The sequence below is a fragment of the Mauremys mutica genome, chromosome 13 (assembly GCF_020497125.1).
Source record: "Mauremys mutica isolate MM-2020 ecotype Southern chromosome 13, ASM2049712v1, whole genome shotgun sequence".
NCBI classification, from domain to species: domain Eukaryota; kingdom Metazoa; phylum Chordata; order Testudines; family Geoemydidae; genus Mauremys; species Mauremys mutica.
Window position 1 is genome coordinate 45533565 of NC_059084.1, and position 15362 is coordinate 45548926.

Below are 15362 nucleotides of genomic sequence, written 5' to 3' on the forward strand. Positions count from 1 at the left end.
CTGTCTTGCTGATTTTGATGGTGTTTGCGGGGCAAAGGTCATAGAATATCAGGGTTGAAAGGGACCTCAGGAGGTCATCTAGTCCAACCCCCTGCTCAAAGCAGGACCAATCCCCAGGCAGATTTTTGCCCCAGATCTCTAAATGTTCCAGTATTGAACTCACAGCCCCAAGTTTAGCAGGCCAATGTTCAAATCAATAAGCTATGCCTCCCCATGAAGTGTAGAAATTCCAAAGAGCCTGTCCCTACTTCTATAACCAGTTTAAACATCAAATAAAATAAAGTAATGCCCCCACCCCTCCAAAAATGTATCTGTTTCAAGCAATGTTCCACAGGCTACTGTTACTGCTTTTTAATTATTACTTTTCTTGATAGACCCCATGGCAGACACAAAAGAGGGAAATAAAACGTCCATTACTAGATTCATCCTCCTGGGCTTTGGGAAATTTCATGAACTTCAAATTCTTCTCTTCCTGCTGTTTCTAGTGATCTACATGGTGACTGTGGCCGGGAACATCCTCTTTGTTGCGCTAGTTGTGGCTGATCGGCACCTTCACACCCCCATGTACTTCTTCCTGGGGAACTTGTCCTGCCTGGAGACCTGCTACAGCTCCACCATCCTGCCCAGGTTGCTGGCCAGTCTCCTGACTGGGGACAGAACCATCTCTGTTAGTGGCTGCCTCGCACAGTTTGATATCTTTGGTTCTCTGTTCGCTACAGAATGTTGTCTCTTATTGATGATGTCTTACGATCGGTATTTAGCCATATGCAAACCTCTGCATTATGCAGCCCACATGACGAGAAGATTTTCCTTCCAGCTAGCAGCGGGGTCTTGGCTAAGTGGGTCTGTGGTCAACACCATTGCGGCATGTTGGTTATCACAATTGATTTTCTGCGGCCCCAGTGAAATTGACCATTTCCTTTGTGATTACACCCCATTGATAAAACTGTCCTGCAATGACACCAGCTGGATGGTTCTTGTGATTTTCCTTCTCTCCTTGATATTCATTCTTCCTCCATTTCGCTTAACCCTGACATCATACGTGTGTATCATCCGCGCTGTCCTGAGAATCCCTTCCAGCACGGGGAGGGAAAAGGCTTTCTCCACCTGCTCCTCTAACCCTACCTTGAACTCAGCTGAAGACCACCAAATGTCAAAGCATGAAGTGAAAAGAAATCATGTCAGTAACAGTGTTCTTAGAACGGTCAACTCTTAAACTGTAGGCATGACGCAACTGTGACTATACTGGCGCTGTTAGGCCACCATATTAAGCAGTTCATTTACCAGCTGGATACACATCTCGCAGATTTCTGCCTAATAACCACCATCTTGGAATATAAAACAGGATTTGGGTGTTAAAGAATGAGAACTCAGATGGAGGAATAAACATTAAATGAGGTTTCGGAGTTCAGATATTTAGCTCATGTAAATGGGCCTGGCTCCACAGCAGTTTGCCAGTTGACACCATCTGGGATCTGGGCGTTTATGTTTGTTGAGCCTCTCTGCCGTTCCTGCAACCAGCATGAATGAAACATTTCCAAATGCCATGCAGCATTGCACCTGCAGCCTAATGCCCTTCAGGGTTGTCTGAGGTAAGAAAATAATGCAATTGCTGAGAAAGCAAACAAGAAAGACAAGTTGGATCATTCATCCCAATACAAACTGAAGGTCAGATAGAGAAAATCTTAGCAACACTGAATTAATTCCTCCCAAGTTCTGTCCTGGTGGGAATGTATCATGGCATAACCTTTAAAAGTTACATTCTTGTAATTAAACCCATGGGACAAAGAACTAAGAATGCACAAACGGGGTCGGCACTTGTGAATCCTCTTTGGTTTAAACTCACAGGCAAAGAATATGGATTTAAAGCTGTGTAATGGGCCAGTTTCCCAGTTGGAGTAAATCAGCCATTGCTTCATCAGAATCAAAGGGCCAGATCCCCAGCTGGTGAAAATAGCCGTAGCTGCCAGGGCAGGCTGAGCTGTGGGTTCCTCTGCTGGCTGCATCCCAAGAGCTATTCAGCAATGTGGGAGAACAATCTTCCTGCTCCCTCAGAGGTAATCATGTGCAGCTAATGAAGGAACAGGCTATTCCAGGACAGCTGTGTTTCTGGTGCCACTGGGCTCTGAGCTATTCCAGGTCACATGATGCTACAGTAAATATACTTTTTTATGCTGCCAACCCCTTGGGACACCCTTGGTGCCTCAGCCCTACCATGTTTTTCACCAAGGGTCCTTCCAGGGACGCTACCACTGTGTGAGATCCAGGGCAGGTGCTGTTCCCCTCTCGGGGATTGGGCTCAGCTAGGGCCCGTTGTCAGGGTGGTTTGCTGCAGAGGTGAGAGCAGAGCTGGGTTCTCAGCCCTGGAGACCATATTCAGCCATTTAGCCCCAGAGCAGGGACATCCTGCGCTGTGACCATCTCTGGAGCCTGCACAAGCTGCGATCAGCTGTAGAGATAGGAGGGGCTTTCAGTCCCTCATCCTATTTAATCCATCGCCTCTCAGCCAGGAGGGCGGCAGGGAGCATCCATCTGTGGAGTGGATCCCTGTCTGCTGGGGACTGCAGAGAGACCCAGCAGCTCCAGTGGAAGGACATGGAAAGGGCTGTGGGCTAATCCAGTGATGGGGGCATGAGAGACAGACAGCTCAATAATGACAAACTAATCAGAACCCTGGAGGATCAAATGCTTCGCTAGCTGTGAGAAACTCCACACAAATCTGCATCGTAAGTTTGCTTTTTCAGCTGAATATGTTGGTGTGTTAATATACAGGGCAGATTAAGAACATAAATATGCATGACAGTTGGAACTCTTGAAGACTTTTACTATCAATTTAATCTGGCACCAGCCAGACTGATTTATTTGCATATTTTGCAGCAGCAAAAATAGACTTTTCATCGAAATTGGGAAAACCCAAACATTTTGTGTCATTCTGGGAAGTGAGAACAGGGCAATTTTAGGGAAGAGGTGTTGAAAACTGAAGAGTTTTAGCCTCTGATATCCTCGAAAAACAAAATACCTATGGAGGATAGCAGAATTTTTCCATGAACATGTGTTCAACTGAAAACCCAATTTTCCTTTGAGATAATTAAAGCCGAACAAGTCTGATTGCCCTTAATTGGAAACTTAGATTTGTGCTAGGATGTGCAAAATTAATATTTTCAATTCATATTAAAACTTCACCCCCAAGTCCCTCTGCCCCATCCTCTATTATTTCTGTTACAAAGGGGTAGTTGCAGGTTGGTTAATCTGAGTGAGAAGCGAAGTTGACAGCCAGAATATATTTTAAACATACTAACGCCTTGAAGCAAAAACACAAAGTCAAAGCTCCCAGCCAAAACCTTTCCATCTTGGCTATGTCCTAGGACACACCCACTGTATTCTCTGTCCCACACTGCAGCCAGCTGAGCGGCAATGCTACCAAGCCGTGCTCAGAACACACACATAGTCCGACACTGGCCATCCACCCCACAGCTCCCAGCCCGAGAAGACAAGCCAGAGAAAGGGGTGTGGGGAATCAATGGTACAGGGAGGGGAAGTGACTGGCCCGAGGTCACACACCAAGTCAGTGGCAGAAATGAGAATGGAACCCAAGTCTCCTGCCTGTACAGACATAAAGTTGCAGAGGGAAAAAATACAGCACAGCAGGGATGGGTGGGATGCTACTAGTCCATCATCACCCAGAGATGGAAATGCAGTGGAATTTGGCACCTTACATAATAAGAACATAAGAACAGCCGCACCGGCTCAGACCAATGGTCCATCTTGCCCAGTATCCTGTCTGTGACAGTAGCTGGTGCTTGGAGCTTCAGAGGGAATGAAGAGAACAGGGCAATTATCAAATGGTCCATCCCCTGTCGCCCATCCCCAGCTTCTGGCAAACAGAGATTTAGGGACACCCAAAGCACAGAGCTGCATCCTGACCATCTTGGCTATTAGCCATTGAGTGACCTGTCCTTCATGGACTTGTCTAGTTCTTTTTCTAACCCAGTTATACTTTCAGCCCTCACAAAATCCCCTGGCAACGAATTCAACAAGTTGATCATGTGGTATATGAAGAAATTCTTCCTTTTGTTTGTTTTAAACCTACTGCCTAGTTATTTCACTGGGCGATGCCTGGGGTCCTTCTGTTCTGTGAAGGGGTAAACACCACTCTCCTATTCCCTCTTTCCAGAACATGCATGATTTTATAGACATTTACCATATTCCCCCTTAGTCAGCTCTTTTCTAAGCTAAACAACACCAGTTTCTTTATATCTCCTCATATGGAAGCTGTTCCGTGCCCCTAATCATTTCTGTTGCTCCTCTATATCTTTTCGAATTTGAAAATATCTTTTTTTTTTAGATGAGGCAACAACAACTGCACACAGTATTCAAGGTCTGGGCATACCATGGATTTATATGCTGGCGTTGTATGTTCAGCTTTATTATCTATCCCTTTCCTAATGGTTCCTAACACCGTGGTCGCTTTTTTCACTGCTACTGAACATCCAGCAGATGTTTTCAGACAACGAACCACAATGACTCCAACATCTTTCTTGACTAGTAGTAGCTAAATTAGACCCAATCATTTTGTATGGATAGTTGGGATTATGTTTTCCAATGTGCATTACTATGCATTTATCAATACTCAATTCCATCTGCCATTTGGTTGCCCAGTCACCCAGTTTTGTGAGATCCCTTTGTAGCTCTTTGCAGTGTGCTTTGGACGTAACAATCCTGAGTAATTTTGTATTGTGTGCAAATTTTGCCACCTCACTGTTGGCTCCATTTATGAATATGTTGGACAGCACAGGTTTCCAGGAAGATCCTTTGGGAGTGCAGCTATTTACCTCTCTCTATTGTGAAAACTGAATATTTAGTCCTACCCCTTGTTCCCTATCTTTTAGCAAGTTACTAATTCATGAGAGGACCTTCCCTCTTATCCCATGACTGCTAACTTTGTTGAAGAGCCGTTAGTGAGGGACACTGTCGAAAGTTTCCTGAAAGTCCAAGTACCCTACATCACCTGGATCACATTACAGTAGCTACCCTGCAGTCATCTGGTCCAGAGGCTGATTTAAGTGTTGGTTTATTTACCACATTTAGTAGTTTTTGTAATTTCATATTTCAGTTCCTTCAGAACTCTTGGGTGACTACAATCTGCACCTGGAGATGTATTACCGTTTAATTTGTCAATTTGTCCAAAACCTCCTCTACTGACACCTCAGTCTGAGACAGTTCTCAGATTTGCACCTAAAAAGAATGGCTCTTGTGTGGGAATCTCCCACACATCCTCTGCAGCAAAGACTGAATCGAAGAATTCATTTTGCTTCTATGCAAGGCCTTGTCTTCCCTGATTCCTCCTTTTGCACCTTGACCATCCAGCGACCGCACTCATTGTTTGGCAAACTTCCGGCTTCCAAAATACTTAAGCAAAATAGCTTAACTTTTGTGTCTTTTGTTAGTTGCTTTTCACGTTCTTTTCTGGCCTGCCTAATTATACTTTTACACATCTCTTGCCACAAATCAATGTGTAAATTGGTAGTTGGCCATTTACATGGTCTTGTGGTGGAATCGTTACAGACAAGCTGCCACGTAGGAGGCTGGGTGAGTCAATGTTAAACTTCTCTGAAAAGTGGGAATCACTATTTCAGCATTGCTATCAGTATTAGCCATGTTAGTATTTACATTTCATGCCCAAATTTAGAGCCTTCTGTTTCTCACAATTGGGTACCATATTGGCTATTAATGTTGGATTTAGTTATACTTTGTTCCAGCCTTCATACCACATTGGCCACATCCTCAGATGGTGTAATCCATCGCCCTTAGCTTTAAAGGTGATAATCCAGTATTCACCAATGTGATAATGCATCTCACTAGTGCTCTGACTCACAGGGGTAAGGAGCGCTCTCAACTTCTAGTCTGTGGAAGTGACGAGAACTGTGCACCTTTGACATTCCCATCATGAGATATTAGAGAGAGAGAATTAGGTCATTTTCTCTGTCACTCTAATCTTGCCCATTGCCCTTCTCCTTCCATCCACAGGCAGGACACGGTGTATGGAGAGGGAAATGTCCAACCAAACCACCATGACTGAGTTCCTTCTCCTGGGATTCTCTGACGTTCGGGAGCTGCAGATTTTGCACTTTGTGATGTTTCTGGTGATTTATCTGGCAGCCTTGATGGGGAATCTTCTCATCATCATAGTTGTTGCCTTTGACCACCACCTTCACACCCCCATGTACTTCTTCCTGATGAATTTGTCCATTCTAGACATCGGCTTCATTTCTGTCCCAGTCCCCAAATCCATGGCCAACTCCCTCATGAACACCAGGTCAATTTCTTATTCTGGATGCGTCACCCAAGTCTTTTTCTTTATGTTCTTTGCTGTAACCGAGTACTCCTTACTCACCATCATGGCATATGACCGATACATCGCCATCTGCCAACCACTCCACTATGAGAGAGTGATGAACAGGAGAGCTTGTGTCCAAATGGCAGCCAGTGCTTGGATGAGTGTTTTTGTCTACACTGCACTGCACACTGGGAACACCTTTGCACTATCCTTCTGTGGAGGCAACATGGTGGATCAATTTTTTTGTGAAATCCCCCAGCTCCTCAAGCTCGCCTGCTCTGACTCATACCTCCGTGAAACTGGGGTTATTGTCCTTAGTACATGCTTAGCCTTCAGCTGCTTTGTTTTTATAGTTGTGTCATATGTTCAGATCTTCACCACAGTGCTGAGAATCCCCTCTGAGCAAGGCCAGCATAAAGCTCTATCCACCTGCCTCCCTCACCTCATTGTGGTCTCCTTGTTCTTTTTCACTATAGCCTTTGCCTACCTGAAACCCTCCTCCAGCTCAACATCAGGACTAGATCTCATGGTGGCTGTTCTCTATTCTGTGATGCCTCCAATGATGAATCCGATCATCTACAGCATGAGGAACAAGGAGATCAAAGCTGCCCTGAGGAAACTCATGGCGGGGAAGTTATTCACAAAAAATTAACTGTCCATCTTTCGTCTTTGATTGTGATTTCTTTCTGTGTTTATTTTCAAATATAATCAAATGAAGGCTTATTGTCTCCTTGAAAACATGATTTGAAATCTGCTTATGCAGAAAGGGGCATTTACACTGGTTAAAAATGCAGAGTTAAGTCAATGGACTTACTGTGTATTTACAACTGTATAAATAACATCAGAATCTAATCTATCTAATCTATCTGTAACCCTTCTGCCCCTCTGAGTTGGCAGCAACAGGGGCCGGGTTCAGTATCCAGGGGTTCTGTTTCCATAACGCAATGCAAAACCGGCTCAAGCCCCCACCCAGTGACTGGGGACAATTACATACCACCCCCCTGGGCGCCTCTAGGAGGCAATACTTCCCCTCTCACAAGCACAGAGTATGAGTGTAGCAAAATCCTTTTAATGAAGGAGGGAAACAATGTGGCATCATATTGGGGAAACACCAAAAACAGGATTCATAACATAATCCATGAGCAAAAGACCCACCAAGTAAGTTTTGGCAATGTCCTTTTCCTCTTAGGGTCTCAAGTCCAATCACCCCAAAGTCCAACAACCCAAAAGTCTCTGTCCCTGGTCAGTGCCGCCCCAGAGTTCAAAAGTTTATCTGCAGAGTTTTACGCCCCCAGCCTGGGTGGAAATGGGGGGGCACACAGGGTGTTAAGGGGCACCTTACGTGGGCCAGGGCTGACTGCCCCGCCTCTCCGTTGAGTTCTGCTGTAGCCTTCACCACGACTGGCTCCACTCCATCAGCTGTGCCTCTCCTCCAGCCATCCCCGCAAACTGCTCCACTCCGCTCATTGTTCCCTGGGCCACTCTAACCATCCTGCAAACTGCTCAGCTCTGCCAGCCACTTAGCAATAGATCTTCAGGCTCCCCCACTAGTTAACAGAGCATTCAGTGATCTCAGTTCAATAAGTTTAGCTCTTTTAGTGATTTCAGCTTGTAGTAGCGGAGCCCCGGTACTGGTGCACCATTGGCCCAAAGTGAATTCAGCTCAGTAGCCTCTAAATGGACTCCTAATGGAATCAAAATTAGCTCTGCTCTTCAACAGTAGAGAGTGGAGAAGGTGCAATTGGTGTTCCATGCCCTCAAAAGGGACCCATATAATCAAGTACACACACCAGTCCCCACCCTCTCTCAATTCACTGGGTTTTGGCACCCATATCCCTTGTCTAGCAAGTGCTCCTTAGTTGATGGTGAGATCCTCTGTCATAAAACAGGTTCATAGTCCCTCATTCACATAATCAGAGTAATAACACTTTATTCCTCCTGACCCAATAACAAAGAAATTGGGGATCCCACAGCTGTCAAAGTAACCATTTTAGGCTGCCGTGGGCTGTGCTAGGTGGGGTGGGTGTGCCTATGTAAACAATATCAGCTCCTGAAATTCTTTTCCACACTCACCATAATTCACCACCAGATGTCAGGGTAGAGCTCATCCTGACTCTGCTTACATATCTATCTATCCTGTATTGCCACCCACCATCACATCATCTCAGGATCTTCCACCTAAAATGAATAGCCATAATCAAGTTCCCAGTGGACTTCGAGGTCTCTGACTCTTTTCCTTTTGGGGGTATAAATGCTGCTTTGGATACCATGTTTTTGGGTGAATTGTTTGCTTGTGTGACAGAGTGTGGTATGATGGTGTCATGTTGTGAACGTTGTTGTAGTATACGTGGAAATATTGTCTGGATGACAGGACAAGTCTGACCTGGCTCAATGGCAGCCTATTGTGCTGCATTCCAGTCAGCTGCCCTGCCTGGGAGAGGTCTTTGACACCTCACTGAAGGACCATCATTGAGAGCCCATCAATGCTAGAGGCTGGGGTCATCAATCTTTATTGTGTCTCTGCTACTTGCCAGCCCGAAGAGAAAATGATTTTTCTACACAGGGGACCCACAGGCATGGAAGTTGGAGATGGAACTTCAGAGTTTGAACCCATGGCCAAGAGACTGGGGCCTACTTAACAGTGCAATGCCCCTTTCGATATCACATGGGGCCATCCATGGCCATGTGTTTGTAAAGACTTTCAGAAGCACGATGGCATGGGACTCTGCCAAGGTTGAAACACGGATGAACTCTGGACTCACAGATCAGTCTGGGGGAGGAGGTGTCTCAGAACTGTCTTGTTTTACAAATCTGTGTCGGTCGAGGGCTTATGGCATAAAGTTTCCCTTTGCTACCCCCGTGTTCCTTGCCTTCCTGCTCTGTTCTTCTTAAAGGGGTTCAGCTAGAAGCCAAAAGGGACCACAGGCTCGGTGAAGCTCTGGTGCAGTGTGTGAGTGACTGGGGGCTTGGGAGAACTCAGACACTGGTTTTGAGCTCTAAGGCAGCTGGAAAATGGCCTCCCGCAGCCAATGGAAGGGGATCAGAGTGTTCCCTAGAGCACCAGAGCAAGAAACACTGATGAGACTCTACCCAGATGCAGTTGCCTTGGAAGTACGTGGCTCCCACTGCCTGGGCCCTCTTGCAAGAGACAGGTGATTGGACAGCTGGATAAAGGGCCACGTTCTAACACCTGCCTTTTATATTGTTTTATTGATCAGTTGGTCAATTTGGTTTAGCTCTTTTATTCTTTTGGGGGAGGGGAGGGAAATGATTGTTACATGAGGGTGTCAATATTTGGTCTTGTGGTTTGGAAGCCAATGTGTGAACTCTTTGATGTTTGTTCTTTCTCTGAGCAAGCTGAAGGTTTGCTTTCCACAGTGACCAAGGCATGGGAAGGAGCCTCTGCAGCTTTCTGGATGGCCGAGTTCCTGCTAAAAGGATTATTTGGACGGTGCTGGGATTGTATTGAATTAGTAATGACGTATTATGAGCCTTGCACCTTGGATAAGGGCCTTTGATTATTTTAAATCTAAAATAAAACTCCAGCCACACTCTAATTTATTCATTTAGATGGGAATAAATGGGCTGAAAGTGTTAACATAACCCAGCACCCGTCCACACCAGGAAGCTAATTAGTTTGACCTAGAGGGCTCTTTAGTTTGAATTCTGTACTCCTCCCCGTCGAGGGGAGTAGCGCTAAATTCGACATGGCTATGTCGAGTTAGCCTATGTGTGGACGGAAATCGACCTTAGTAGCTCCGGGAGCTATCCCACAGTGCACCACTGTGTTGACGCTCTGGACAGCAGTCTGAGCTCAGATGTTCTGATCAGCCATACAGGAAAAGCCCCGGGAAAATTTGAATTCCTTTTCCTGTCTGGCCATTTTGAATCTCAGTTCCTGGTTGGACATCAGGGCAAGCTCAGCAGCACCGGCAACGATGCAGAGCTCTCCAGCAGAGGGGTCCATGCAATCTCAGAGTAGAAAGAGGGCCCCAGCATGGACTGACCAGGAAGTCTTGGATCTGATCGCTGTGTGGGGCGATGAGTCTGTGCTTTCGGAGCTGCGCTCCAAAAAACGGAATGCAAAGACCTACGAGAAGGTCTCCAAAGCCATGAGAGACAGAGGATAGAGCCGGGATGCAATGCAGTGCCGCGTGAAAATCAAGGACCTGAGATAAGGCTACCAAAAAATCAAAGCGGCCAACGGACGCTCCGGAGCCCAGCCCCAGACATGCCGCTTCTACGAGGCACTGCGTGCCATTCTTGGTGGGTCTGCCACAACTGCCCCACCAGTGACCGTGGACTCTGAGGATGGGATAGTGTCGACGGCCAGTTCCTCGGTGATGTTTGCGGACGGGGAAGATGAGGAAGGAGATGAGAAGGAGGATGCAGTCGACAACGCTTACAACGCTGGTTTCCCCGATAGCCAGGATCTCTTCATCACCCTCACGGAGATCCCCTACCAACCCTCCCCAGCAATTACCCCGGACCCTGAATCAGGGGAAGGATCAGTCGGTAAGTGCTTTAAACATGTAAACTTTTATTATTAATGTAACACGAATCTGAACTATGTGAAAAGGAGGTCTATATATATGGGGATAGAACAGAAATCCTCCTGGGAGATCTCCACGAAGCTCTCCTGGAGGTAATCGAAAAGCCTCTGCATGAGGTTCCTGGGGAGAGCTGCCTTATTGGGTGCTCCGTGGTAGCACACTTTTCCGCGCCAGGCTATCATCAGGTACTCTGGGAGCATTGCCTCCAGGAGCATGGCAGCGTAGGCCCCTGGTTTGTGCTGGCTTTCACGCAGCATGCGCTCTCTATCTCCTTCAGTGACCCTCTTCAGGGTGATCTCGCTCAGCGACTCCTGCATCTAATTAGGGGAATTAGTGTAATGTTAGGCCTGGTCCAAAGTATTTTTAAAAAATCTCCAGACAGATGCCATAGCAGAGACTCGGCATGCTGCTGCGTGACAAGCGTAACGGAAAGCAAAAGAATCAAATGGATGCTCATGGAGGGAGGGGGGACTGAGGACGCAAGCTATCCCACAGTTCCTGCAGTCTCCGAAAAGCATTTGCATTCTTGGCTGAGCTCCCAATACCTGTAGGGTCAAACACATTGTCCGCGGTGGTTCAGGGCATAGCTCGTCAATGTACCCCCACCCCCAACCCCCAGAAGGAAAAGGGAAAAAAATCATCTCTTGACTCTTTTAAATGTCACCCTATGTGTACTGAATGCTGCTGGTAGACGCAATGCTGCGGCACTGTACTGTAGCATCCTCGTCCCCCCTCCTTGGTGGCTGATGGTGCAATATGGCTGATATGTCACCATCATCATCAGCCTTGTGGCAGATGGTGTAGTGCTGTAGGATTGCGCTCCCATCCTCATCATCAGCCTTGTGGCAGATGGTGTAGTGCAGTAGGACTGCTATCCGTTCTTGTCATCAGCCCATAAGTAGATGGCCTGCTAACCGTCTTCATCATAGCAACAGGGGGCTGAGCTCCATCAGCCCCTGCCCTTCATGTGTAAAGAAAAGATTCTGTACTGCCTGGACTATCATAGCAGCTGTAGGCTGCCTTCCCCTCATTTCATTTCCCTAACAAGTCACTGTTTCTTATTCCTGCATTCTTTGTTACTTTGGCACACAAATGGGGGGACACTGCAACGGTAGCCCAGGAAGGCTGGGGGAGGAGGGAAGCAACAGGTGGGGTTGTTGCAGGAGCACCCCCTGTGAATGCCATGCAGCTCATCATTCCTGCATGATCTGACACGGAGCGGCTGTGCTCTCTAGTTCTCTGATACACTGGATCTCTAGTACACTTGCCCCATATTCTAGGCAGGACTGATTCTATTTTTAGATACCATAAAGGAGGGATTGACTCAGGGAGTCATTCCCAGTTTTGTCTTTTACGCCCCCAGCTGATCTCAGCTAGATGCACCTATGACAGCAGCAGAAGGTATAGTGCAGTAGGACTGGTAACCGTCATCTCATTGCCAATTTACAATGGCATGGTAGATGATACAGAATGGCTAATAACCATCTCTGCTGTCATGCAAAAGAAAATGAATGCTACTGTGTAGCGCTGCTGAATCGCCTCTGTCCGCGGTATCTAGTACACATACGGTGACAGTGACAAAAGGCAAAACAGGCTCCATGGTTGCCACGCTATGGCATCTGCCAGGGCAATCCAGGGAAAAAGGGCACGAAATGATTGTCTGCCTGTAGCAGGGTGGACCCTGCTCCTGCCCTGAGGGGTTTAAAAGCGGCCTGGCAGGGCTTGAGAGCTGTGGCTCTAAAAGCTGGGCTGATTGGGGAAGTGGCTGCTGCTGGGCCACACCCCAATCAGGCCACAGCTGGCCCCTATAAAAGGCTGGAGGCCAGAAGCCCAGACAGTCTTCCTCTGCTTGAAGAGGAAGAAGGGCCTGGCTGCAGGGGCTATAGGCAAGGTACCTAGGGTGAAGCAGGGCTGGGGAAAGGCTGAGGAGCTGGGGAGCTCCAGCCTAGAAAGCCCCAGACTGTGGCCTAGCGAAGGGCCAACTGGTACTGGGTGTTGCAGAGGGCAGCCCAGGGGTAGGCCAAGACAGCAGGTCCAAACCCCTTTGCCTGTGATGAGTAGGCTGATACTGCAGTCTGCCCCAGGATGTGGGGCTAGACAATGACTAGCAGTAGCCATATACTGAGGCAAGGTGGGGATAGAGGGTGAGGGTTCCCCGAGGGTTGAGACCCTGAAAGAAAGGGGTTACTGCTAGGGGGCAGCACCCCATATAAAAGGGCATCGGGTCCAAGGCAGGACACGGGGGCCTGAAGACAGGCAGATCACCAGCCTGCAGAGGGCACTCCAGAGCTGGACAGAGCTAATTCCCAGAATCACCAGCAGGAGGCGCCGCAGGGGTGAGTCCATCCCGTCTACACTGCCGGTGCTTTCCCGGAGGAAGGAATGACTGACGACATTTACCCAGAACCACCCGTGACAATGATTTTTGCCCCATCAGGCACTAGGATCTCAACCCAGATTCCAAGGGTTGGGGAAGACTGCGAGGGGGTGGAACAGGGGCAGAGTTTATGCTTTCCGGATTGCCTGCAGCAGGAGTGCACATGAGATAGGTGCTGTGCATGGTCTTGTTCACAGACACAGACTAGACTGTGTTCATTGTTTGCAAAAATGTATCTTTGCAAGGAATTCACTCCCTTTTTCCCATCACACAGCTTCGACTGTCTCCAGACCTGCCCCAGCATCCCCCTCACAGAGGCTGGCGCAGATTAGGCGGCGAAAGAAAAAGACACGGGACGAGATGTTTGCTGAACTTATGGGCTGCTCCCGAGCCAAGGCGGCCCAGCAGAGCCAGTGGAGGGAGAACCTCTCTCAGTACCAGCGCTCACACAGCGAACGGGAGGAGAGGTGGTGTGAGGAAGACAAGCAGGCGACTCAAACGCTGCTTGGACTAATGAGGGAGCAAACAGACATGCTACGGCACCTTGTGGATGTTCTGCAGGACCGCAGGCAGGAGGACAGAGCCCCCCCTGCAGTGTATCTGCAACCACCCTCCCCCGCCACAAAGTCCCATACCCCCCTCACCCAAAATAACAAGAAGGAGGGGCGCCAGGGGCCATTAAAACTGTCACCGCACCCCAGCAGAGTGCTCAATTACCCAAAAGCTCTCATTCCCTAAATTTTGAGAAGTCCTTCCCTTCGTGACTCACCCAAGCCCCAATCCCAGTTTCATCCCCTAACTGTCTAGTTGATTATTAAAAATACTTTGCTGTTAATTACTGTTTCCGTCATGTTTTTGTACAGAAGACTGTGTTTGAAGTGGGGGTGGGGAAGGGGGTTGGTAATTGCATAGGACAGTAACCTTTACCAGGGTACAGACACGGGGGCAGGATCAGCGGCAGGTCTCACGCACAGTGCAGTCAGTAGGCACCCTGGTCGGTATGGGAGGTGGTTTCCATGTTCTGTGTGGGTGGGGGGGTACGTGACTTTGTAGCGGGGGAGGGCAGTTACAGATCTTATGCAGCGGTCCTTGTCCTGGACCACAGAGCTACGCAGCAGGGGAATCTGTATCCGTCCTCCTCCGCAACAAGGTCACATAGCCCCCGCACACAGAGTCCCAAAAAGGAGGGATGGCAGGCTCCGTTGAAACAACCAGTCCGGCACTGCAGACCGCTCCAGGAGCAGGAGCCTGTCATTCCTCGAGTTTAGAGGCGGTCTTTACATCACCGCACACCCTACCCAGCACAGTCTGTGTCCCAGTTTCAACCCTTTAACGCAAAGTCATTAATAAAGAAACCTTTGTTAAGTAACAATGGAACATGTATTTTATTTTTACACGTGTGTTGGAAGGGCGGAAATGGGGTGAATGGGATATGTAACTGCAGAGGATAGTCAACAGTGAAAACGGGCAGGTTCAGCTTCTCTGTAAAGAAACTGAACAGTCACAGGTCACGCTGCTCGCTGAGGAACCTAGCCTTCAAAGCCTCCCGGATGCACAGCGCTTCCCGCTGGGCTCTTCTAATCGCACGGCTGTCTGGCTGAGCGTAATCAGCAGCCAGGCGATTTGCCTCAACCTCCCATCCCACCATAAAGGTCTCCCTCTTGCTCTCACAGAGATTGTGGAGCACACAGCAAGCTGCAATAACAATGGGGATATTGGTTTCGCTGAGATCCGAGCGAGTCAGTAAGCTTCGCCATCTCCCCTTGAGATGTCCGAAAGCACACTCCACCACCATTCTGCACTTGCTCAGCCGGTAGTTGAAGAGCTCCTTGTCACTGTCCAAGGCGCCTGTATAGGGCTTCATGAGCCAGGGCATTAGCAGGTAGGCTGGGTCCCCGAGGATCACTATAGGCATCTGCACATCCCCAACAGTTATTCGGGAAGAAACAGTGGTCCGGGAAGAAACTACCTTCCTGCAGGCGTCTAAACAGACCAGAGTTCCTAAAAACACACGCGTCATGAACCTTGCCCGGCCACCCGATGTTGATGTTGGTAAAACGTCCCCTATGGTCCACCAGTGCTTGCAGCACCATTG

General features: G+C 48.1%; 1 protein-coding gene across 1 annotated transcript; it reads left to right on the forward strand.

Annotated features, from left to right (window-relative positions):
- Nucleotides 1-6053: 6053 nt before the first annotated feature.
- Nucleotides 6054-6989, forward strand: LOC123348314 (olfactory receptor 14A16-like). Its single transcript, XM_044985831.1, has one exon. The coding sequence runs from the start codon at nucleotides 6054-6056 to the stop codon at nucleotides 6987-6989; it is 936 nt and encodes a 311-aa protein (XP_044841766.1).
- The last annotated feature ends 8373 nt before the right edge of the window (nucleotides 6990-15362 follow it).